This window comes from Prionailurus viverrinus, chromosome E2 (assembly GCF_022837055.1).
Source record: "Prionailurus viverrinus isolate Anna chromosome E2, UM_Priviv_1.0, whole genome shotgun sequence".
In the NCBI taxonomy this organism is placed as follows: domain Eukaryota; kingdom Metazoa; phylum Chordata; class Mammalia; order Carnivora; family Felidae; genus Prionailurus; species Prionailurus viverrinus.
In genome coordinates, this window is record NC_062575.1 from 54,382,578 (window position 1) to 54,407,656 (window position 25,079).

A 25,079-nucleotide genomic window follows, 5' to 3' on the forward strand; every position below is an offset into this window, starting at 1 on the left:
GCCAGGAGGCCGGTGTGGCTGGAATGGGGTCAGTGAGCTGGAGAGGCGGGGGAGGTAAGAGCAAACAGAGAGCTGGAATCTGGTGGTACAGGGTCCCGTGGACAGGTCTTCTGGGTCGCTTTGCGGTGAGACGAGATAGTTATGGGCAGAGACCCAGAGAGGCGGGGGCAGAATTTGCACTCAGTGAGCTGGGAGCCCGAGGAGGGTCCTGAGTAGATGTGAGCTGACTTGGGTTCTAACATGGCGGTGTCTTTGCTGCTGAGTTGGGACAGAAGGACGGGACGGTACAGGCATTTATTCCTCGTGCAGCCCTGTGAGACCCACTGGTTTAAATTCTCCTCTAGAGCTCCCAAAGGATCTATAAGAATAAGGTCACCAAAAGGTTTGTAACAGCTTTAACCAGGAGAGCCACAAGCCAGAAACAGCCCATGCTCTCATCCACAGGAGAAGGGGTAAATACGCCGTGGAACCTTCCCCCAGGCGATGTCACACCAAGGAAAAAGAATGATGTGGGGCACCTGGTTGGCTCAGTCGGTAGAGCATGTGACTCTTGATTTGGGGGTTGTAAGTTTGAGCCCCATGTTGGGAGTAGAGATTACCTAAAAATAAAATCTTAAGAAGATATATTCCTGGGGCACCTGGGCGGCTCAGTCATTGGTTGAACATCTGACTTAGGCTCAGGTCACGATCTCACAGTTTGTGGGTTCAAGCCCTGCGTCGGGCTCTCTGCTGTCAGTGTGGAGCCTGCATCAGATCCTCTGTCCCCCACTCTCTCTCTCTCTCTAAAAAAAAAAAAAATATATTCCCTGGATTTTTAGGGCAGTTAAACTGTTATGTATGATATGCTAATGCTGGATAAATGTCATTGTACTTTTGTCAAAATGGCTTAGTTGAGAGTCCAACTCTTGATTTTGACTCAGGTCATGATCCCGGGGTCCTGGTAGTGAGCCCTGTGTCATGCTCCACGCTGGGTGTGGAGCCTGCTTGGGATTCTCTCTCTCCCTCTCCCCCTTTGTCCCTCTGTCCCTCCCTCTCAAACAACAACAAAGTCCCTAGCATGTACCACACAAAGAGTGAACCCTAATGTATTTATGCACTTTAGTTAATAATAATGTATCGATGTTGGCTTAGCAATTATAACTAAGTATCACAGTAATGCAAGATGTCAATAAGGCGGGGGTGGGGGTGGATGCCTGGTTGGCTCAATCGGTTGGGTTGAGCATCTGACTTTGGCTCAGGTCATGATCTCAAGGCTTGTGAGTTCGAGCCCTACGTGGGGCTCTCCACTCTCAGCACAGATCCTGCTTTGGATCCTCTGTCTCCCTCTCTAACCCCTCCCCGCCTTTCTCTCTCTGTCTCAAAAATAAATACACATTAAAAATGGGTTTTTATTTATTTTTTAATGTGTATTTATTTTTGAGACAGAGAGCATGAACAGGGGAGGGTCAGAGAGAGAGGGAGACACAGAATCTGAAGCAGGCCCCAGGCTCTGAGCTGTCAGCACAGAGCCCGATGTGGAGCTCGAACTCACGGACCGTGATTTCATGACCTGAGCCGAAGTCGGACGCTTAACCGACTAAGCCACCCAGGCGCTCCCAAAATGGTTTTTTTTTAAAAAGATGTTAATAAGAGGGTAAACTGGGGTGGGGTAAAGGGGTATGTATGGGAATATTTTATACTTTTCTTTCATTTTCTTAAACTCAAAACTCTTTTAAAAAAAGTTTTTATTTATTTGAATAACCTCTACACCCAACGTGGGGCTTAACGTTATGACCTTGAGATCAAGAGCCGAATGCTCCACCAACGGAGCCAGCCAGATGTCCCAACCCAAAACTGCTCTTAAAAATAAAGCCTAGGGGCACCTGAGTGGCTCAGTCAGTTGAACAACTGACTCTTGATCTTGGCTTAGGTCATGGTTTCATGGTTTGTGAGTTTGAGCCTTGCGTCAGCTCTGCACTGACAATGGGAAGTCGGCTTGGGATTCTCTTCCTCCCTCTCTATCCCTCGCCATCATGCTCTTTGTCTTGCTCTCAAAATAAATAAACTTGAAAGAAAGGAAGCCCAGTAGAGGCACCTGCCTAGTTCAGTCGGTATAGCTTGCTACTCTTGATCTTGGGGTTGTAGGTTTGAGCCCCACATTGGGTCTACACCCAATTACTTAAAAATAAAATCTTAAAAAAAAATAAAGCCCATTAATTAAAAAAAAAAATCATAAGCAACTAAAGTAGAAAGGAAGGGGCGCCTGGGTGGCTCAGTTGGTTGAGCATCTGACTCTTGATTTCAGCTCAGGTCAAGGTCTCGTGGTTCGTGGGTTTAAGCCCCTCACTGGGCCTGTGCTGAGAGTGTGGAGACTGCTTGGGATTCCCTGTCTCCCTCTTTCCCTGCCTCATTCTCTGTCTCTCAAAAATAAACATTAAAAAAAAATTGAAAAAAAAATTTCTAGGTCAAGTCCTAGCCCCCCCCATATTTGATGATTTTTGTTCTCCTTCTGGGGGAAAGAGATGGAAATAACCCAGGGCAAGACTAAACCTATAGACCAATGTGGGGAGAACTGGCATCCTAACATTAAATCCTCCAATCCATGAACATAGTATATTTCTCCAGTGAGACAAGTGTTGGCATCCTCTCAGCAGTAGGTTTTGTAGTTGTCAGAATAAAGGTCTTAGGTCCTTTGTTAAATTTATCCTTAAGTATTTTATGGTTTTTATGTTATTGTAAGAGAAGTTATTTTTAAATTTCATGTTCTAGGGGCGCCTGGGTGGCGCAGTCGGTTAAGCGTCCGACTTCAGCCAGGTCACGATCTCGTGGTCCGTGAGTTGGAGCCCTGCGTCGGGCTCTGGGCTGATGGCTCAGAGCCTGGAGCCTGTTTCCGATTCTGTGTCTCCCTCTCTCTCTGCCCCTCCCCCGTTCATGCTCTGTCTCTCTCTGTCCCAAAAATAAATAAACGTTGAAAAAAAAAAATTTTTTTTAAAAATAAATTTCATGTTCTAACTTCTTGTCTTTACAATATAAAATACAATTATTTTTGAATATTAGACTTGTATCCAGCGAATTCGTTCTAGAATTTCTGTTCCATTTTTTTATCGTTTTATTTTTCTACTAAGATATTTTTCTAGACATATACTTTTTTTTAATGTTTATTTTTGAGAGAGAGAGCGCGCTAGTTGGGAGGGACAGAGAGAAAGGAAGACAGAGGTAGGATCTAAAGGAGGGTTCGAACTGTCCATATGGAGTCCTATATATGGGTCATTTTGGTGTTGGTCTTAGGTTACTGCCTTTTTTCTTGAGAATGGGTCATATTTTCCTATTTGTTTCCATTTTGAGTAGTGTTAGAGTATATCCTGGATACACTGTAGAAACTCTGGAGTCTGTTATGTTCCTTTGAAGAGTATTGATTTTTTTTTTCCCCTAAACAACCCATTAACTTGGTTAAACTCAAACTGTAATCTCTGTAAAACTCCCTCCTATGAAATTTGTACCCCACATTTCAGTTCACATTTTTTTAGGTTTAGCTGGGCTTCCTGGAGTGTACCCCATGCAGATGTGGTTCAGGGTCAGCTAGATATTTGAGCAGAGTTTTTATAAAAATATTTGGAGTGCCCTCACCCTGGATTTCCAGTATTTATACCTTACTTTCCTATTGTTCTGGTGCTTCAAGCTAGGAAGACTGGACTTTTCCCCTGGTGTTTTTAGCTGCCCCTCTGGCTAGGACCAGAACCTACCCCCAGGCTGTACAAATGAGAAACCACCCACTGCCTTTCTTTTTTATTGTCAATTTCCCTCCAGTTTCTGCGCGGTTTGGTTCACTTTCCAGTGCCTTTGGGTAATGTTTTCTGTTTTATCCAGAGTTTATAATTGGTATCTGTGGTAGGGTTGGAATCTGAAACCAAGTGTGTCTGAATCCAAATGTTTAAAACGTTTATTTATTTTTTGAGAGAGCGGGTGTGGGGGCAGGGGGGGGGGAGGGGACACAGAAACCGAAGCAGGCTCCAGGCTGTGAGCACAGAGCCCAATGTGGGGCTTGTACTCACCAACCAACCATGAGATCATGACCTGAGTTGAAGTCAGACGCTTAACCTAACCGATTCCCTGTCTGAATCCAAGCTTTTAATTATGGTAATATACTGCCCCCTAGTGGCTGCAAGTGGAGAACTGGTTTATGAGAGTAGGGCAGATTTGTAGATCTCTGGGGGAGCTACATGTTTGAAAACTTTTTTTTTTTAATCAAAATAATACAGCAACAAATTACTTGTATGGGACAGCTCATTACGAAAGATTTCCTGCACCTTGTCACCCTTTGTGCCTCTCCCCAGGTTTTTTTTTTTTTGTCTTTTTGCACATTTTATTTTTAAATTTTGGCAGTATACTCATAGGATACAAAATTCTAAATGTACAAGATGTTACATGCTAAAAATGAGTCTTTCTTCCACCACGTTCGCCTCCTCACAGGCAGCCAGTGTTTCTTTCCAGGGAGAATTTACATAGATTTAGGCAAATATGTACAAACTGTTTTTCTTTTTAATAGAAAGAAGGGCAGATGACTAACAATGTTTTTTACCTTTCTTGTTCCACTTAACAGTTTTTTGAATCAGAACGCTCCGATCTTAAGTTTTTATAATTTATTTTTTATTGAGGTAATTCAGAATATATTTTGAAGACCATTTCAGTTCAGTCCACGAAGATTTAACCAGTTCTCCACTGACCAACATTTAGGCTGTTTTCAGTTTGTTTGTTTGTTTTTAATTTTATTTATTTATTTATTTATTTATTTTATTTATATTTATTTATTTATTATTGAGAGAGAGACACAGAGCATGAGCAGTGGAGGGGCACAGAGAGAGGGAGACACAGAATCTGAAGCTGGCTTCAGGTTCTGAGCTGTCAGCACAGAGCCCGACGTGGGGCTCGAACTCACCACAAACTGTGAGATCATGACCTGAGCCTAAGTCGGTCACTCAACCGACTGAGCCACCCAGGTGCCCCTTAAGATTTATTTACTTAAGTAATCTCTACACCCAGTGTGGAGCTGGAACTCACGACCCGAAGATCGAGAGTCCTGTGCTCTTCTGACTGAGCCAGCCAGGCACCCTGTACTGGGAACATTCTAGTTTGGGTTTTCTTTTCCTTTCTTTTTCTTTCTTTCTTTCTTTCTTTCTTGTTTGTTTATTTTTGAGGGGGGCAAAGAGAAAGGGGGACAGAGGATCTGATGTGGGCTCTGCGCCAACAGAAGAGAGTCCGATGCAGGCTTCGAACTCACGAACCAAAACGTGAGATGGTGACCTGAACTGAACTGGGATGCTTAACTGACGGGCTGCCCCCTAGTTCACATTTTTTTGAGCATGTTTGTGCCTCTGTGGGATGTATAGGTCAGTAGAGATTGTGGGATCGTGGAGTTGGCATCTTTAGCTCTTACTAGATATTGCCAAATTATCGCTGTTTCCTTGCCTACCAGTGTGGTTAAAAAAAAAAAAGTTCATTTCTGGGGCGCCTGGGGGGGCTCAGATTTCAGCTCAGGTCATGATCTCGCGGTTCACAAGTTCGAGCCCCGCGTTGGGCTCTGTGCTTACAGCTCAGAGCCTGGAGCTTGCTTCGGATTCTGTGTCTCCCTCTCTCTCTCTGTGCCCCCCACTCGCACTCTCTAAGATAAATAAACATTAAAATTTTTCCAATAAATTAAAAGATTTGCCTATTCTGGACTTTTTATATAAGAGGGATCATACATCATGTGACCTTTTATGGCTGGCTTTTCACTTAGCATACTGTGTTGTTGTTTTTATTTATGTAGTAATCTCTACACCCAACTTGGGGCTTGAACTCACGACCCCGAGATCAAGTCTCGCGCACTCTTCTGACTGAAGCCAGCCAGCTGCCCGGCATACTGGTTTTCCAAGTTCATCCACGTTGTAGCAGGTACCGTACTTCATCATTTTTATGGCTGAATGATATTTCACTGGATGACTATACCATGTTTTGAGTATCCATTCAGCACTTGAAAGACATTTGGCTTGTTTCCACTTTTCGGCTAACACGGTTAGTGCCGCTAGGATCATTCATGTGGAAGTTTTTGCACGGACAGACTTTCAGTCTCCTTGGGTTATATACCTAGGAGTGGAATCATTGTTGATTTCTTTTAAGTTTTTTCTTTCTTTCCTTCTTTCTTCCCTTCTTTCTTTCTCTTTCTTTCTTTTCTTCCTTCCTTCCTTTCTTGTTTCTTTCTTTCTTTCTCCTTCCTTCCTTCCTTCCTTCCTTCCTTCCTTCCTTCCTTCTCTTTGTTTCTAAGAAAGAGAGACAGCAAGAGAGAGAGGGCAGGATAGGGGCAGAGAAAGAGGGAGGAGAGAGTCCCAAGCAGGTTCTGCACTGTCAGCACAGAGCCCGACTGGGGGCTGGGGACCCACAAACCGTGAGATTACAACCTGAGCTGAAATCAAGAGCCAGATGCTTAACTGACTGAGCCACCCGGGCACCCCCCCCCCCTTATTTTTTTAGTTTTTAAATTTGACTTTTAACTCCCATAAAGTCCGCTGTTTGGTTACAGATCTATGAATTCTGATGAATCAGTCATGCAACCACCCCCACAATCAAGATACCCCTCCCGTTGCCCCTCCCCCAAGCCTCCTGCTATCCACTCCTTCCTAGCCCATCCCGCTCCCTCCCTGGACAACCAAGGAATTGCCCCCTGTCTATATAGTTTTCCTTTCCAGAATAAATCTCCCTGTTTAAAAGCCTGAAGAACTGCAGGTCATGGTCATGGACTCCGGTCATGGTCTCGCGGTTCGTGGGATCGAGACCCGACTTGGGCTGTGTGCTGACAGGGTGGCGTCGGCTGGGGATTCTGTGTTCCTCTCTCTGCCCTTCCCCTGCTCTCGCTCTCAAAACAAATAAATAGACATTTAAAGATACGTACAACTAAAAGCCTTAAGAATTGCAAGTGCCTGCCAGTGCCCTCTGCAGGCCAGCTGAGGCCGGAGCCACTGCAGGCACCCCCACCCCACTTCCCCTGGCCTCTTTCTTGCTCTCAACTTCCCAAGTGGCACCTAAGGGCCCTCTGCTGAGAAAAGGCACCTCCTCCTCTCCCTTCCACTGCTGCGGCTCAAGCTGCCAGGAGGCCCTTGCTTCCACTGTCCCCTTTGAAACCTCAAAGGAAACTACTTTCTTGGACGGACCTTGACCTGCACCCTGCCGCCTCTCCGCAAAGGGGGGGTCTCGAAGGGCCCGTGGATCAGGGGGATTTAGGCCCCTTGTGGAAATACAGGTGCAAGGCTGGGAATCCTGGAAGCTTTGATCGGTGGTGGCAGGGCTGGCCTGAACACGTGTGAATAAGACTGGAGTCCCTGAGGAGGCTGAGAGAAAACTGGAAGGTCCCAGGGGTGGTTGTGGGCGATTAAGAAAGAGGCTGAGGGGCGCCTGGGTAGCTCGGTTGGTTAAGCGTCTGGCTCTGGGTTTCGGCTCAGGTCATGATCCCACAGTTCGTGAGTTCTAGCCCCTTGTTGGGCTCTGAGCTGATGGCGGGTGCAGAGCTTGCTTGGGATTCCCTCTCTCTCTGCCCCTCCCCACCCCTCTCTCAAAATGAATACATAAACTTAAAAAAAAAAAAAAAAAAAAAAAGAAGAGGCTGATGGGGCACCTGGTGGCCCAGTCGGTTAGGTGTCCCACTTCGGGTCAGGTCATGATCTCGCGGTTCAACAGTATGGAGCCTCCTTGGGATCCTCTCTCCCTCTCGCCCAGCCCCTCCGCTGCTCTCTCGCTCAAAATAATAAATAAAACTTAAAAAAAAAAAACAGGCTGAAGATTGGGGGTGTTTAGGGACCGAGGGGTGGCTTGAAATGCTCTAGGTAGAAAGGGGTTGGCTGGGAGCTCACTAAGAGGGGGGGGAGATTCATGGGGTGACAATGTGGAGATACCTGGGGGAGGAAAAGGTACAGAGGATGGGAGGAAGGGCAGGGCTGGGGGTGGGGAGGTCTCTGGAGGCGGCTGGCTTCTAAGTGAACCTGACTTCTGCTACAGCCTTGAGCAGTGTGACTTTGGGCAAGAGCATCTTCTCAGGGTCAGTGGGCTGTTCTGTGAAATGGGTACAAGCGTCCCTCCCCCAGGACTGTGGCCCAGACGCAAGAGGACCATAGATCGACAAGCCCAGATGGCAAGGCCTGCCCTTGAATGTCAGTGGCAACTGGGCCAGTTTCCAGGTTCTGGGGTCTAGGGATCAAAGGGAGGTCCGAGAAAGCTCTGGGGGAGAAAATGCTGGATTTTGGGGGGGGGGTGCTCTCCAGGGTGCAAGGATGATACACCCCCCTCCTACCAAAACCTTCTCCTGCAGACACCAGACAGGGTCTTCACCAAAGAGCACCGAAGGGTACTTCCCGGTCCTTTGAGTCGGGTCTGGGCGTTCGATGAAAACTTTTTACAGAAGCGAAAAGGCAGAGACCGCTGAACGGAACAGCACGTGCCCTGAGATGTCATGCTGGTTGAGCCAACTCGTGTACACACGTGGAGAAAGCCCTAGAAGACAGAACCTAGGTGTCCCTCAGGGCGGGAACGTTAAGGCTTGTTGATCTTCGCTTGACTATATGCTCTACTTTGCACACTGCCCACGGGTGCTTTTATGAGTCGATGGTCATTGAAAACAAAGCTCTAGGGGCGCTTGGGTGGCTCAGTCGGTTAAGCCTGCGACTTCGGCTCAGGTCATGATCTCCCGGTTCATGGGTTCGAGCCCTGGGTTTGACTCTATGCTGACAGCTCAGAGCCTGGAGCCTGCTTCTGATTCTGTGTGTGTGTCTCTCTCTCTTTGCCCTGACCCCCTCATCCCGCTTTGGCACTCTCTCTCTCTCTCTCTCTCTCTCTCAAACATAAACATTAAAAACTAAATTTAAAAGGGGCGCCTGGGTGGCTCAGTCGGTTAAGCATCCAATTTTGGCTCAGGTCAAGATCTTAGGGTCTGTGAGTTCAAGCCCCATGTCAGGCTCTGTGCTGATAGCTCAGAGCCTGGAGCCTGCTTCGGTTTCTGTGTCTCCCTCTCTCTCTGCCCCTCCCTTGCTCATGCTCTGCCTCTCTCTGTCTCAAAAGTAAATAAAAACATTTTAAAAAATTAAAAAAAAAAAAAAAAACAACTAAATTTAAAAAACGGGAGAAAAAACCCACAGAGCTCTAAGACCTGCCCCTGTGCTCCTCCGTAAGCTGACTCCAGGCAGGTGCACCAGGCCCCACCCTCTGCGGCCTCCTCCCCCCTGCACCCTCGGCTCTCCACACCTGCCGGGTACTGTGCAGCCCCCGGCCTCTGGCGTCCTTAGACGAGGGTTTCTTCTTGCTCTTGGCCTTCCGGCAGTCAAGGGTCAGGGAGGAGGGCTCCTGACTGGGTGCCGGCTGCTCTCACTGCATTTTGTTTCCTTTGGGCGTCTCACCACCCTTTACTTGGGAGAGAGGCTTTCCTGGACATCTCGCGGGCTTCGAATTTGGCAGGACTCAAAAAGATGTGGCGGGGTTTCTACTTGGCCTGTCAAAGCGGCGCCTGCCTACCGTCGCAGCTGGGACCTTGACCTCTGGCCGCTCTTGCCCAGTTTTAACGCCGGGCGTGTGGGCTCAGTTCGGATTTTACTCTTAACGTCAGACCACCTTAAAGGTAATTTTAGCCTATGCCTTCACACTGGGGCACTGCAGCAGGCGCACGCTGGAGGGCTCCCCGTGTGGCCCCAGGGCTCCCGCAAGGCCAACGAAGGCACCACAAGGGCCAGTGAGTCCAAGCCTGTTTATTTGGTCTCCTGTGCACTCAGGCCTGCATCACCGGCCTGGACTTCTCAGCCTGCAGCTTCACTCCGGAGCCCGCGAAGCCGGTGCCGCCCTGGGGAGGTGGGGACAAGGCCAAGGTGGAGGCAGGTCGGGCTGCAGGGCCCCTTGCGGGCCCCCAGCCCGCAAGGTGAGGCAGGACCCCAGCTTAGGAAGGCGGGGGTGGGGCGTGGAGGAGGCAGGGCGGGGTTGGGCATAGGGAGAGGACAGGGGGCAGGGTCCTGGGGAGGCGGGTCACCGCTCACCCGCTGCAGCACGATGATGTCCCGGTCTGTCAGCTTCTCCCCGTTCACGGGGTCTACCATGTCTTTGCGAATCAACTTCTCCACGCACTCCAGGGTGACCACGGCCCCACTTCGGTGAGAGTGAGGGTAGGAGACACCGATCAGAGAGGCCCCGCTCGGACGAGGGACAGCCACACTGCCCGACCCGGCCCAGCCCTGCAGGTCCCCAGGTCATCCTCCCCGGGCGACTCACGAGGGCCTCAGCACAGCGCAAGGCGTGGCGTTGCTCAGGCTGTCGCGGGTCACGGCGCACACGTAGCGCTCACTGCGTGTGATGAGCCCCACGCGGTCCACGGAGCTGTCCAGCGGCGTGAAGCGCACGGGTGTCAGGTCAGACATGCGCAGCGGCTTCCCAGACATGGGGCAGGTCACGGTGCGCGACTGCGCAGGACAGGAAGCGGGGGGGGGGGGGGGGAGGGCCGGTCAACAGGCCGGGCTGGGGCCAGGTGGAGGGAGGATGGGGGTCCCGGGCAGGGAAGGAGGCGCTGGGGACACTGGGGGACTCGGGTCCTCTGTGCCAAGTGGGCACAGGGTGCTGGGGATGCTCACAGGCTTCTCCAGCTTGGTGGCCTTGGCCTCGGGGGTCAGCGACGGGATCCAGAAGCTGGGCAGTGCTTTGTCCTTGTCCTTGCCCGTGGGGCCTGCACTGGCCCCGGGGCGGGCATCATCTGCGGGAGGGAGAGGGGCCCGGATGCCGCACCCAGGGAGGCACCCGGGCCTGCGGGACCCGCGCTCCCCGGCAAGTCCGCTCCCCCTCACCTGGACCGGTCTCAGGGGCGGCCTTGGGCGTGAAGGGGTTGAGGGGCCGGCTCACGATGGCTGCCTCCTTCTCCAGGAAGCCCCGCACCTGGTCCTGCGCCGCCGCCCGCTGCAGCTCTTTCTGTTCCTCACGCCGGGCACCCCGCTGCTTCTCGTAGGCCTGTGGGCAGCGAGAAAGAAGTGGGCTCGGCACCTTCCCGTGCGTTGTGGCGTTGGAGGGTGGCTCTTCCCATTTCACAGACGGGTAAACCGAGGCCTCCACAGGGGACGGTCCTGGCAGCGGCAGTTAGTAGAGGCTGGTAACTGCCTGAGTGTGAGTCTTTTTAAGTTATTTAAAGTTTATTTTGAGAGAGAGAGAGAGAGAGAGAGAGCGCGTGTGGGCGCATGCCCAAGTGGGAGAGGGAGAGAGAATCCCAAGCAGGCTGTGTACTATCGGTGAACACAGGGCTCGAACCCACGACCTGAGCCGCAGTCAGATGCTGAAGTGACAGGGTGTGAATCTTTAACCCGTGGGTCTTGTAATCTGTGGTGTGGCTCTGCTGCCTTTGCTCGTCCCTTCCCCCACTGCAGGGCACTTAGGTCATTTCCCATTTAGCTGGTTTGGGAGTCAGTGGCCTCTTTGTTCCTAGGCAGCAGGGTGGTCAGCAGCTTGGCAGGGGACAGATGGCCAGAGCTTAAACCTTGCCTCCATCACCGAGGAGCTCTGTGGCCTCCAGTAAGTGCTGTGACTCCTCCTGGCCTCAGTTTCTTCATTTGTAAAACAGGCTAACAATGGCGACTGACCGCGGAGGTTCACTGGGTTACGCGGGAGATTTTCGGCACAGAGCAAGTGCTCGATTCATGTGCCCGTGGGCCATATTATATTGATTTTACAGGGTAGGTACTGTAGATCCTGTCCTGCCCTCGAGGCGAGCTCCAGGAGGGTTAAGAAGCAATGAACGTTCACAGAACCCTAAGTGTGCAGGTGGTACGGGTGTGTGGAGACACAGGGACACAGTGCTGGGTTCTAGGACTGCCCCGGGCCACCCAGCTGCGTGAGGAGAAGACGGAGGGGAACTGGTGCTCGGGAGGACCTCTGGCATGGTCACCCTGATGAGGGAGCACCCAGGCGGCCACTAAGCCACGCAGAGGGTATAGGCACAGGGAAAGCCACTCACTCAAGACAAAAGGCTCAACAAGAATCTAACCCTTGGGGCGCCTGGGTGGCTCTGTGGGTTAAGTATCTGATTCTTTTTTTTTTTTTTAATGTTTATTTATTTTTGACAGAGAGAGAGACAGAGCATGAACAGGGGAGGGGCAGAGAGAGAGGAAGACACAGAATCCGAAGCAGGCTCCCGGCTCTGAGCTGTCAGCACAGAGCCCGATGTGGGGCTCGAACTCACAGGGCATGAGATCATGACCGGAGCCGAAGTCGGACGCTCAACCGACTGAGCCACCCAGGCGCCCCAGTATCTGACTCTTGATTTCAGCTCAGGTCATGATCTCCCAGGTTTGGGTTCATGAGTTCAAGCCCCACGTCAGGCTCTGCACTGATAGTGAGAAACCTGCTTGGGATTCTTTCTCCCTCTCTCTCTGCCCCTCCCCGCCCCCCCTGATATTTCTCTGTCTAAATAAATAAATAAATAAACTTAAAAAAAAAGAAAAAAATAGGGTGCCTAGGTGGCTTAGTCGGTGAAGTGTCCAACTTTGGCTCAGGTCATAATCTCACGGCTCATGGGTTTGAGCTCCGTGTCAGGCTCTATGCTGAGCTTGAAGCCTAGAGCCTGCTTTAGATTCTGTGTCTCCCACTCTCTCTCTCTGCCGCTCTCCTGCTCGTGCTCAGACTCTGCCTCTCTCTCTCTCTCAAAAATACATAAACATTAAAAACAAAAACAAAAACAAAGAATCTAACCCTCAGTGTTTCTGGAGCTCTAGGAAGCCTGGCAGGAAAAGGAGGGAGATCGACCAGCTGCGCCTCAAACACGGCGATAAACGGGGTCCCTCCTACCCACAAAATGAGTTCAGCCGTGGAAAGTGGGCATGACTCCAAGTAAATGCCTCGAGAATTCTGATCTGTGAGCATCTCCCACACGCCCTGCAGCGCCCTCTGATTTGGTCCTGTCAGCCCATTTCAGAGGCAGTGCAACCGAGGCCCAGAGAGATGAGGTGACATCAGTCAATTTACCAAGTGTTCACAGAGAACCTAGGGCCATGGGGTGGGCAAAAGATCTGTTCCCTGTCCCTGGGGCCCGCCATCTAGTGGCAGAAGTGGGCACATGTCAGCCATAGGCTGAGTCACAACTATAAGTGTCAAGGTTGGGGGGGGTGGCGCAGACCCTGGAGGCCCTGGAGTAGCAGGAGGTCAGAGGAGGCGATGCCTGGGAGGAAATCTGGAGAAGGAGGAGCTAACCAGGAGAAGCGGGACGGGACGGTGCGCCAAGCAGAGGGAACAGCATAGGCAAAGGCTCAGAGGGAAAAGGAACTTAGACAAGAAGGTCAGAGAGGCTCTGTGAGCTCGGGATCAAAGCCGCCCGCCCGTGCCCCCATCCCCATCACCTTCATCTGCCGGGCGATCTCCTTCTTCTGGTGCAAAATGTACTCCAGGATTGCCTCACGCTCGTACAGGTAACCATCCGGGCTGTAAGGACAGGACGGGATGGGAAGCCATAGGCTCCCTGCCCTGGGCACGCACGAAGCGTCTTCCAGGCGGCAGGTCACGCGGTGCCTAGCACAGCTCTCTGAGGTGACCACGCCATTTTCACTCTCCTGGCTTTGCCTTGTAGGGAAAATCTTGTGCAATAAAGGGCTAGCTCAGCGGGCCGCGTTCTCCAAACCCTACACGTTCCAAAGGACCCGGCCCTTGAACCAGCTCCCAGGAGGGAGCCTCTGAGCCCTTGGAATGTGCTGCCTGATAAAAGTGTCTTAGTTCACCTGGTGGGGGAGGTGGCTGGGCCATGTGGTATGAGGTTAGACCTCTGGAGGGCCTGGAGACCAAAGTCACGCCATGCCTGAGTTACCAGCCTCCAGTAAAATCCCTGGACGCTGGGGCTCCCGTGAGTTTCCCCCGGTGGGCGGCGCCCATGTCTGCCTGCTGTCACATGTCGTTGTTGGGAGACTAGCGCTGTCTGTGTGACTCTATTAGGAGAGGACAACTGGAGGCTCGATCCTGGTCCCTCCTGGGCTCGGCCCCACATGCCTTCTCCCCTTACTGACTTAATCTCCATCTTTGTACCGTAATAAGCCGTCACTGACTCTTAACCACCTTTCTGAGTTGCGAGTTCTTCCAATGAATCACTGAACCTGCAGGTGGCCTCAGGGACCCTGAGCCACAGTCTGCTCTCGTCACTATGTCTGTAAAACAGACCTGTAAAGTGAGCCCATATTTAGTCACTGGACTAAGCACCTTGTACCCATTATCTCACCGAGGCCTCTGCCAGACCACAAGGCGGGGAATGGTAAATGCTCCACACATAAGCTATTATTATGTGCCAGGCAATGATCCAAGGGCCCTACCCTCTGTTACGGATGTATTCTTTTCCACATCCCTGGGGAACACGTTAGGATCATGCCCATGTCTCAGATGAGCACACTGAGGCTCTTGAGGGGTTAAGGGGCTTGCCCAGGGCGCCCTGGCTGTGCAGGCGGTTCCCCACACCCCCCAGTGCAGTTCCCCAGCTCACGTGACAACAGGGTCGTGGCAGGGCTGCAGAGAGAGGCAGCAGCAGTCAAAGTCCTTGACAGCATCCCGGCTCAGTCGAATGTTCTGGGTCCCATAGCCTGAGGCCGCTGGGGACAGACAGAGGCAGAGGGATGGAGGGACAGGAGACGTGCCCCTTGCAAAACCCCAAGAGAAAGGCACAGAGAGAACTTGCGTGGGGGGGGGGGGGTGTTGGGCGGGACTCCGAGAGACAGGCAGTCAAGAGCTCGGGCTGTGTGTGTGCATTGGGGGCGGGGCATAACCCTCAGGAAGGTGTCAATCCAGAGGGTAAGTGACAGGCTGTCACCGAAGTAGCCAGGTAGAGAGGCTCACGCCTGACTCCCCTCAGCCCAGACTCAAGGGCCTGGCCCTCTCTGGGCCTCAGTTTCTGCCTCTGGAATATGGCTACGACATCAGCGATTCCTTCCTCAGTGGGGAGCTGGGAGTCTCAGATGAGTTCACGCCCACAAGCGCCCACTGCAGGGGCACGGGATCGCGTGGGCTGTTACTCTTAGTGTCATGACCATCGGTCGTCGGGTGGGGTGGGGGGGAAAAAGACATGCCCAGAAGACACAGCCGGAGGTGCAAAGTGAGATGGCGCCTCTGAGATACAACTGTCCCCCTTCCCAAACCCAGTACCTGTGTCCTTCTTCTTCTCGTGGTAGGTATAGACGGCCCCTGCCGTGCAGTTCTTGCCGTGCCGGGTCATCCTGGGGGGAGGAGGAGGGGACAGTTGCAGGGCTGTGGTGGAGGGAGGCCCCAGGGAGGACAGGCCCTCGGAGCCGACCTGCCCCTGGCTTTGCCAGATGGGAAAACAGGGGGTGGGTCAGCGGAGGACAGTCTCACACGCGTCGACTGGTTAGGAAATACCCACAGACTCCAAAAACAAAGACAGCATTTTACTTTGGAAAGTGACTGAGGTGGTGGAAGGAGGGTTCTCTGAAATCGAGAAGTTCTGGCTGCAGATGAGGATGCGTGGGGCTCCTTACATACAGACACGGTGAAGTGAGGGGCCTCAGAGATGTTCTGTTTGGGGTTATGTATGCATGTGCGTGCTCGGTGTATGCCTACAGGCTCACTGCAGTGGAGTGCGGTTTTGGGGGGTTCACCCCCTTCTCGCCTGGGTGGATGAAAGCACGTGTAAGCAAAGGGGAAATCTGCACTGTGGTCCAATTGTTTCCAAACATGATCGATTGCACCGGGATAAATTCCCATTTTCTTTCTTTCTTTTTAAGTTTATTCATTTATTTTGAGAGAGAGAGAGAAAGCATGAGTCGGGAGGGGCAGAAAGACAGAATCTCAAGCAGGCTCTGCACTGTCAGCACGGAGCCCGATGCGGGGCTCGAACTCACGAACCGGGGCTCATGACCCGAGCCGAAGTCGGATGCTTAACTGACTGAGTCAGCTGGGTGCCCCGGAATTCACATTTTCTTTTTTTTTTTTCTTTTTTTTTTTAACGTTTATTTATTTTTGAGACAGAGAGAGACAGAGCATGAACAGGGGAGGAGCAGAGAGAGAAGGAGACACAGAATCTGAAACAGGCTCCAGGCTCTGAGCTGTCAGCACAGAGCCCGACGCGGGGCTCGAACTCACTGACCGTGAGATCATGACCTGAGCTGAAGTCGGACGCTAAACCGACCAAGCCACCCAGGCGCCCCTACATTTTCAAAACAGGTGTTCTAGCGGAACTGACTGTACATGGGGCTCTGGCAAATCAACAAGAAAAAAAAACAGCCACCCTGACAGGAAAATGAGCAAAGGATGTGAAAAGGCAACTTACAGAAGCAGCTCAAAGACTAACGAGCGTATGGAGAGATAATCCAGCTCTCTTCAGGTGAAAACCACAGTGAGATAGCACTTCATACCTATCATCAGGTGAAACTTCAAAAAGCTGGGTAAGACCAGGGCTTGGTGAGGATACATGATCGGTTTCAGGACCTTTAAGGCAATGCAGTGGGGAGAGTGGACAGGGTCAGCCTCCTGGAACACAGGCTGGTGGCACTTTAGCAAGGTAAACATAGGTGATTCTGCACCGTGGGTGATGGGCCCCAAAGACATTCTCAGAGACACCCACAAGGAGCATGCCCAAGGATGTCCACAGCAGTGTTATTTATACCAGAGGGGAGTCAAAGGCACCTGATGTCCCTCCCTGGGAGAATGGGTGGTGACAGCCCATTCTGGAGACCATCCAGCAGTGAGATGCAATCTGCTAGATACATGCAAGGTGTCACAGGTGGATCTTAACACTGGGTATAAAAAATAAGAAAAAAAAAAAGTAAGGGGCACCTGGGTAGCTCAGCCAGTTGAGCATCTGATTCTTTTTTTTTTTTTTTAATTTTTTTAACGTTTTATTTATTTTTGAGACAGAGAGAGACAGAGCACGAACGGGGGAGGGGCAGAGAGAGGGGGAGACACAGAATGGAAGCAGGCTCCAGACTCCAAGCCATCAGCCCAGAGCCCGACGCAGGGCTCGAACTCACGGACCGCGAGATCGTGACCTGAGCTGAAGTCGGACACTCAACCGACTGATCCACCCAGGCGCCCCGAGCATCTGATTCTTGATTTCGGATCAGGTCATGTTCCTGGGGTTGTGGGATCGAGCCCTGAGTTGGACACTGTGCTGAGGGGGGAGCCTGCTTAAGATTCTCTTTCTCTCCCCCTCTGCCCCTCTCCCCTGTTCATGTGCACATACTCTCTCTAAAATAATACATAAAATGTAAAAAATAAAACAGAATTACTACCAATCTACGTGTGTGCAAGATAGTACATTTTATTGTTTTACTTATTTTTGAGAGAGAAAGAAAGAGGGAGCATGGGAAGGGCATAGAGAAAGGGAGAGAGAATCCAAAGCAGGCTCTGCACTGTCAGGTCGGAACTTAACAGGGGTTCAAACTCACGAACCGTGAGATCATGACCTGAGCGGAAATCAAGAGTTGAATGCTTAACCACCACACTGAGCCACCCAGGCGCCCCAAGATAGTGCGTATTAAAGAATACTTACAAACAAGAGCGTATGTGTTCTGCATATCGGAGTGGTTGCCCATGTGTCGCTGGGGGCTAATCAGGGGCTGGAGCTACAGGAGGGGGTTGTAGGCTATAGGGATCAAGGATGGGGCAAGATGACCTTCAGCCTGGGCGTGAGTCCAGGGTTGGCCCCGCACTGGCTGTTGTGACCCTAGGTTGGCCATTTCCTTTTTCTGAGCCTTGGTTTAATTTGGCAAAAAGTTAATCATCCCTGGGATAACCATGGGATCTCATTGCCAGGACTGGATTTCTGTGACAGCTGAAGGAGTCCTGCTCAGAGCCTGGCACATAGGCGGTGTTCAGGAAATATGCTCTCCGGCTCTCTGGTTGTGAGAAAGGTCCAGAAGGCTGGGGTGGGAGCCAGGGGCGGGGGGACACAGCCAAGGACTCCCAAACTGCAAAAAGTAACTTTGTCTGTATTCCCCTCTTCTGGTCGCCTTCAGACTCTTGTCTTTCACATTCAGAACTTGAACCACAAAACTCTCTCCCTCTCCGAGCTATGGATCTCGCTCTCCCCCTACTGGCGATTTCCTCTCAGAGGCTGATTTTTGTTCTTCGGTGTATGGACATAGGTCTGATGCGTGTTGACAGAGATGTATGCCCTTGTGACTGCCACCCCAGTCGAGACACAAACCATTTCACCCCAGTGGTGGCCACTGCGCTGCTTGCGACAGCTAACCTTGGTGAAACACCCCAACTTGACCCATGGCCCTCCTCCAACTTCCCCTCACGCCCAAGCTTTTGACCAAACATCCAGCACCTGCTGTCTCCCCTCGCTCACCTGCCAGGCACTCCTCCCCCCACCCTTTGGCTTCAGCCCCAGCCCCCCCAACTGCCACTCATGAAGGTCGCATTGACCTCCTCATGGCCAAATTCCCTACTCTATTCTTAGTTGTCAACTGCCTTGACCCTCTGTGGGATTTGGCACACAGCTGCTTGTCTTGTGGCCAATGACAGGGGTTTCTACACTCTTTGGCTTCATGGCCATGGCCGGAGACATTTTCCCTCCGAGAGTAAAAGGAGAAACTACAGAGGCAACCTTTTTTTTTTTTTTTTAACTTGGCCAGGTGATAATGGAACAGTCCCACAGAACACTGCTAGATCCCTGACCCCACGCCAGCTCTCTGTGCCCCCATCTCATTGATTGTCCAACCTCAACCACTCTCTGAACTCTGGCCCATGGGGCGCCTGGGTGGCTCAGTCGGTTAAGCGTCCGACTTCAGCCAGGTCACGATCTCGTGCTCCGTGAGTTCGAGCCCCGCGTCAGGCTCTGGGCTGATGGCTCAGAGCCTGGAGCCTGCTTCCGATTCTGTCTCCCTCTCTCTCTGACCCTCCCCTGTTCATGCTCTGTCTCTCTCTGTCTCAAAAATAAATAAACATTGGGGCGCCCGGGTGGCGCAGTCGGTTAAGCATCCGACTTCAGCCAGGTCACGATCTCGTGCTCCGTGAGTTCGAGCCCCGCGTCAGGCTCTGGGCTGATGGCTCAGAGCCTGGAGCCTGCTTCCGATTCTGTCTCCCTCTCTCTCTGCCCCTCCCCCGTTCATGCTCTGTCTCTCTCTGTCTCAAAAATAAATCAACGTTAAAAAGAAAAATTAAAAAAATAAATAAAGTCTGGCCCATGACCATTTTTCAGATGGGCAAAAGGATTCTTAGAAGTGAAGCCATTGCCTAGGGCAGCGGTTCTCAAAGTAAGGTCCGGGGATCCTAGAGGGGTTCCTAAGATACCTTCAGGGGGTCCACAAGCTATTTCCATAATAATACTAACATGTGTTTGCCTTTGTTACTCTCGTTCTCTCATAAGTGCACAGTGGAGTTTTCCAGAGACAGCGTGACACGTGAGGATGTCATTGCTCCCACCGCAAACTGAATGTATGCTTCTGCATCCTTGGGTTTTAAAAATGTTTTAGGGGCGCCTGGCTGGCTCAGTTGGTGGAGCATGTGACTCTTAATCTCAGGGTCCTGAATTCAAGCCCCACAGTGGGTGTGGAGCCGATTTATTTATTTATTTATTTTTCAACGTTTATTTATTTTTGGGACAGAGAGAGACAGAGCATGAACGGGGGAGGGGCAGAGAGAGAGGGAGACACAAAATCGGAAACAGGCTCCAGGCTCTGAGCCATCAGCCCAGAGCCCGACGCGGGGCTCGAACTCACAGACCGCGAGATCGTGACCTGGCTGAAGTTGGACGCTTAACCGACTGCACCACCCAGGCGCCCCGGGAGCCGATTTTTAAATAACGTTTTATTATGCTAAGAGAAAGGAAGCTGGCACAAAAGCCATGTATCGTAGGGTTCCACGTATAAGAAATGTCCAGAACAGGCAAATCCATGGAGACAGAAAGCAGAATGGTGGTTACCACAGGATGGGAGAAGGGGAAGTGAGGAGTGACTTTCTGGTTTCTTTTTGGGGTGATGAAAATGTTCTAGAATGATAAGTGGTGGTGATTGCATAAAATAGTGTATATATCACTTTAAATGGATGATTTTGTGTTATGTGAATTACTGCTCAATAAAAACCTTTGGCTTTTTCTTTTTTTTTTTTTAACGTTTATTTATTTTTGAGACAGAGAGAGACAGAGCATGAACAGGGGAGGGTTAGAGAGAGGGAGACACAGAATCCGAAACAGGCTCCAGGCTCTGAGCTGTCAGCACAGAGCCTGACGCGGGGCTCGAACTCATGGAGCGCGAGATCATGACCTGAGCCGAAGTCAGCCGCTTAACCGACTGAGCCACTCAGGCGCCCCAAACCTTTTTCTTTTTTTTTAAAAATTGTTTTTTCAACGTTTATTTATTTTTCGGACAGAGAGAGACAGAGCATGAATGGGGGAGGGGCAGAGAGAGAGGAAGACACAGAATCAGAAACAGGCTCCAGGCTCTGAGTCATCAGCCCAGAGCCTGACGGGGGGCTCAAACTCCCGGACCGGGAGATCGTGACCTGGCTGAAGTTGGACGCTTAACCGACTGCACCACCCAGGCTCCCCATCTTTTTTAAAGTTTATTTAGACAGAGAGAGAGAGAGAAAGAGAGAGTGAAGAAGGGGCAGACAGAGAGGGAGAGAGAAGAATCCTAGGCAGGCTCCACACTGTCAGTACAGAGCCCGATGCGGGGCTCGAACCCATGAACCGTGAGATCATGCCCTGAGCTGAAACCAAGAGTCGGACGCTTTACTGACTGAGCCACTTAGGCGCCCGTAAAAACCTTTTTTCACATCAGGTTTAATTTCTGGTACAGCAAATATGAATCGATAGAACTCACATAAACAAAAGTTCTCTGGAGTCCTGGATGACTTTTACGACACGGAGACCAAAAAGTTTAAGAGCTGCTGGCCACGGGCTAATGGGCTGGTGGGCGGCCGCGGCAGGACCCACCACAGCTGTATGGTCTCCTCATTAGGGCCAAGTTCAAAACAGAGAACAGAACTACTGCCATCTGCTGTCACTAGTATTTCAGAGAAATTCCAAAATCCTATCTCCTGCTTATCATCACGCCCCACTTCCGGGGGAGGAAACAGGCTCGGGCATCCCCCAGCTGGGAAGGGGAACCCAGGCAAGCAGGCTGCGGAGCTGCCCCCTTAACCACGTGACAACTGTCAGTCCTCCCAAGAGGGTGACAGTCTGAGGACACAGGCCAACCCATTCCCCCCCCCCCTTTTTTTTGTACAAAGCCTTCAAGATCTGGACTATGCTTTACTCTTTCAACACATTTCAATTCACACGCGAAACTTTCACTGGAGATACTTGACCTCTATTTAGGTTTTGTGATTTACAGCTGCCAAGGTACATTCACATACCGCCTCTGTTCGAACACGCTTACAAGGTTTCCGATAACTCGGTCTAGTGTTGGCGTTTCTATTTAAATGAATTAAAATGAAAGAACCGAGAAACATTCAGTCCCTCAAGTCAAACTAGCCACTTAGTAAAGTGCTGCACGGCCTCTTGGGACTAGCAGCTAGGGCTCGAAGGGCACAGGGCACAGCGCTGCAATGGGACTTTTAAAAACCATGACCACAATACCATTAACACGCTAATGGTTCTGGCTGGCGTTCAAATTACCGACTCCCTGCCGTCTTTTTCTGCAGTTCGTTTTCTGAACTCTAAAACCAGTGGCTCTTAACCTTTTGGTGGGGTCAGAGATCCCTTTGAGAACCTAGAGAATGCCACACACCCCTCTCCCTAAAAGCTGTGTGCCAGGCCATTCCAGGGGTATGAAGGCTTCTGTGTTAAAGGAAACCAAGGAGCTAATTACACTCAAGGAAATCACAGACTTAGGATGGGGGGTAAGCAGTACCGAGAGAGTTTGCTAAAAGCAAAAGTGAGCATCTGAGATTCTCTGTTTTTTTCAAGTTTTTATTTATTTAAGTAATCTCTACGCCCAACATGGGGCTCGAACTCACAGCCCTAAGATCAAGAATCACACACCCCTCTGACTGAGACAGCCAGGCACCCCCAGAGATTCTCTATTAATAATGGCTGATGCAGGGGCACCTGGGTGGCTCAGTTGGTTAAGCATCTGACTTTGGCTGCGGTTAAGATCTTGCAGTTTGTGGGTTCAAGCCCCACATCGGGCTCTGTGCTGACGGCTAAGAGTCTGGAGCCCGCTTTAGATTCTGTGTCTCCCTCTCCCTCTGCCCCTCCCCTGCTTGTACTCTCTCTCTCTCAAAAATAAATAAACATTAAAAAAAAATTTTAGGGGCGCCTGGGTGGCTCCGTTGGTTGAGCGTCCAACTTCAGCTCAGGTCATGATCTCGTGGTTTGTGGGTTCGAGCCCCGCGTCGGGCTCTGTGCTGACAGCTCAGAGCCCGGAGCCTGCTTCCGATTCTGTGTCTCCCTCTCTCTCTGCCCCTCCCCTGCTCATGCTCTGTCTCTCTGTCTCTCAATAATAAATAAACGTTAAAAAAAAAAAAAAAACAAAACTTTTTTTTTTTTTAATTTAAAGGGACACCTGGGTGGCTCAGTTGGTAGAGCGTCCAACTTCAAGCTCAGGTCATAATCTCACGGTTTGTGGGTTCAAGCCCTGCGCTGGGCTCTGTGCTGACAGCCCCAAGCCTGGAGCCCGCTTTGGATTCTGTGTCTCCCTCTCTCTCTGCCCCTCCCCCACTCATGCTCTGTCTCTGTCTCTCAAAAATGAATAAACGTTAAAAAAAAAGAAAAGATAAATAAAAGAAGTGGAAAATCATTTTGCATCCCCTGACGACACAGTTGACGAGGCAATGATTGCTGAGGGATGCCCTTAAGGGAAAGACTGAAGGGAACTGTATATTCGCAGGGTGCCAATACCCGTTATCGGAAAGGATAAAAATGTAACTTTACAGTGCAGGTTTGGCTCTTCCTATCTGCATCAGTCAGCTAGGGCTGCCAGAACAAAATTCCATCTACTGGAATGTGGCTTAGACAACAGACATTTATTTGTGGAGATATTTATGGTTCTGGAGGCTGGAAGTCCAAGATCACAGTGCTAGCATGGTCAGCTTCTGGTGAGGACTCTCTCTTCCTGGCTCCCGGATAGCTGGCTGCCTTCTTGCTGTGTCCTCACAGGGCAGAAAGCGTGCTCTCTGGCATCTCCTCCTGTCCTAACAACACCAGCCCCATGCGGTAGGACTCCACTCCCACGATCTCACGTAACCTTCATTTTGTCCGTCACAGACAATCTCCGAAATAGTCATATTGCTGGCGAGGGCTTCAACATAAGGAACGTGGCAGGGATCAATCAAAAAGGGTCAGGATAGTAAAGATTTTGGACTTTGGGGCGCCTGGGTGGCTCAGTCGGTGGAGCGTCGGACTTCGGCTCAGGTCATGATCTCACGGTTCGTGAGTTCGAGCCCGGGGTCGGGCTCTGGGCCGATGGCTTGAAGCCTGCTTCGGATCCTGTGTCTCCTTCTCTCTCTGCCCCTCCCTCCCTCGCACTCTGTTTCTCTCTCTCTTTCTCAAAAAATAGACATTAGAAAATTATATTTTAAAAATCTTTAAAACTAAATAGGGGTGCCTGGGTGGCGCAGTCGGTTGAGCATCAGACTCTTGGTTTTCGCTCAGGTCATGATCTCATGATTCATGAGATCGAGCCCCACAGACAGCATAGAGCCTGCCTGGGATTCTGTCTCTCCCCCTCCTCCGTTCACGGGTGCACTCTCTCTAAATAAATAAATAAAACTTTACTTTTTATTTTATTATTATTATTTAATGTTTATTTTTTGAGAGGAGGGGAGAGGGGCAGAGAGAGAGGAAGACACACAATCTGAAGCAGGCTCCGGGCTCTGAGCCATCAGCACAGAGCCCGACGCGGGGCTCGAACCCACAGACCGCAAGATCATGACCTGAGCTGAAGTCTGACGTGCCTAACCGACTGGACCACCCAGGCGCCCTGATAAAACTTTAATGCGATAAAAAACCACAGTGAGATACCAGTTCAAACCCACTAGGAGGATGACAACCGAAAAGTCAGATCATAACAAGTGTCGAGAAACTGGAACCCTTACACACTGAGTGGGAATGGAGGCTGGGGCAGCCACTGTGGAAAAGTCTGGCAGTTTCTCAAAAGCCTAAAGGCAGAGTTACCATTTGATTCAGCAACGCTGCTTCCGACAGAAATGAAAACACGTCCACACAAAAATTCTCACACAAATATTCTCAGCAGCGTTATCACAGAATCTGAAGCAGGTTCCAGGCTCCGAGCGGTCAGCAGAGAGTCCGACAGGGGGCCTGAACTCACAAACCCCAAGATCATGACCTGAGCCAAAGTCGGATGCTCAACCGACTGAGCCACCCAAGCGCCCCATAGGCGATAGGGATTCTTACATTATTCTCTGTGAGTTTGAACATTTTCACAATAAAACGTTAAAGTAAAACCCTTCGAAGCCCAAGTTCACACCGACTCAACAGCACCATCGGGATGAGAACCCAGGTCGGCCTGACCCCAGACCTCCCCAGAGGAAAAGGTTAAAGCCTCCACCAACTCTGAGAAGGAAGGAGTTGTCAAAAAAAAAAAAAAAAAAAAAAAAAAATGCAGAGAAGACAGCGGCGGGCGACTGCACAATCTCCTCCGCCCTCCCGGTCACAGATGGGAAACTGAGGCCAGGAAAGGGGGTCCTTCTTCCTCAAGTCCCACTCCTTAGACCCTCCCAAGAGTCCCAGTTTCCTCCTTCCCCTGGGACCCCCGGCCCATAGCCCTCTACGGTGGAATACCAACACTTCAGAAGTGCCGGGTGGAGGCCTGGCTACCTCCCGGGGATGCCGGGAGATGTAGTTCAGCTTCAGACAGGGGGCGCCTGGAGTCGTCTATTAATGATTGACAGGGAGTCGGGAATTCGAAACCCCGTCCCTGTCTCCCTCAGGACCCCAGAAGTCTAGCCCGCGGGAAAGCGATCGCAGCAACACGATCCCCCCCACTCCCTGGAACTCACCTCACAAACGACTCCTCGACCCTCCGTCGCTTCTTCAAGTGTGCCCCTACACCGGAAAGGAGGGCTGTTTTCCCCTCAGCGCTACGCCCACTTCCGCCCGGAAAAAAGACCGGAAGTAGAGCTGCCCCTAGTTGCCGAGATACTCTTCTGACTTGGTAAGTCCT

The 25,079-nt window shown here is 51.0% G+C and overlaps 1 protein-coding gene across 1 annotated transcript; it reads right to left on the reverse strand.

Moving 5' to 3' along the window:
- Positions 1-9,725: 9,725 nt before the first annotated feature.
- On the reverse strand, positions 9,726-25,054 carry NOSIP (nitric oxide synthase interacting protein). Its single transcript, XM_047836391.1, has 9 exons — positions 24,916-25,054; positions 15,136-15,206; positions 14,480-14,585; positions 13,356-13,437; positions 10,821-10,980; positions 10,611-10,729; positions 10,255-10,442; positions 10,023-10,131; positions 9,726-9,832 (listed from the first exon to the last, which is right to left on the reverse strand). Exons 2-9 carry the CDS (start codon positions 15,203-15,205, stop codon positions 9,761-9,763), a joined length of 906 nt encoding a protein of 301 aa, XP_047692347.1. The 5' UTR covers position 15,206; positions 24,916-25,054; the 3' UTR covers positions 9,726-9,760.
- Positions 25,055-25,079: the final 25 nt, after the last annotated feature.

What these genes read in the sequence shown, in the direction of transcription:
- NOSIP (XM_047836391.1), bottom strand. Translation starts at nt 15,205, where the DNA reads ATGACCCGGCACGGCAAGAACTGCACGGCAGGGGCCGTCTATACCTAC. An exon ending in CCACCAAGCTGGAGAAGCCT is followed by an intron (nt 10,443 to 10,610) that starts GTGAGCATCCCC and finishes TGTCCTGCGCAG; the next exon opens with TCGCGCACCGTGACCTGCCC. An exon ending in TGCGCTGTGCTGAGGCCCTC is followed by an intron (nt 10,132 to 10,254) that starts GTGAGTCGCCCG and finishes CTCTCACCGAAG; the next exon opens with TGGGGCCGTGGTCACCCTGG.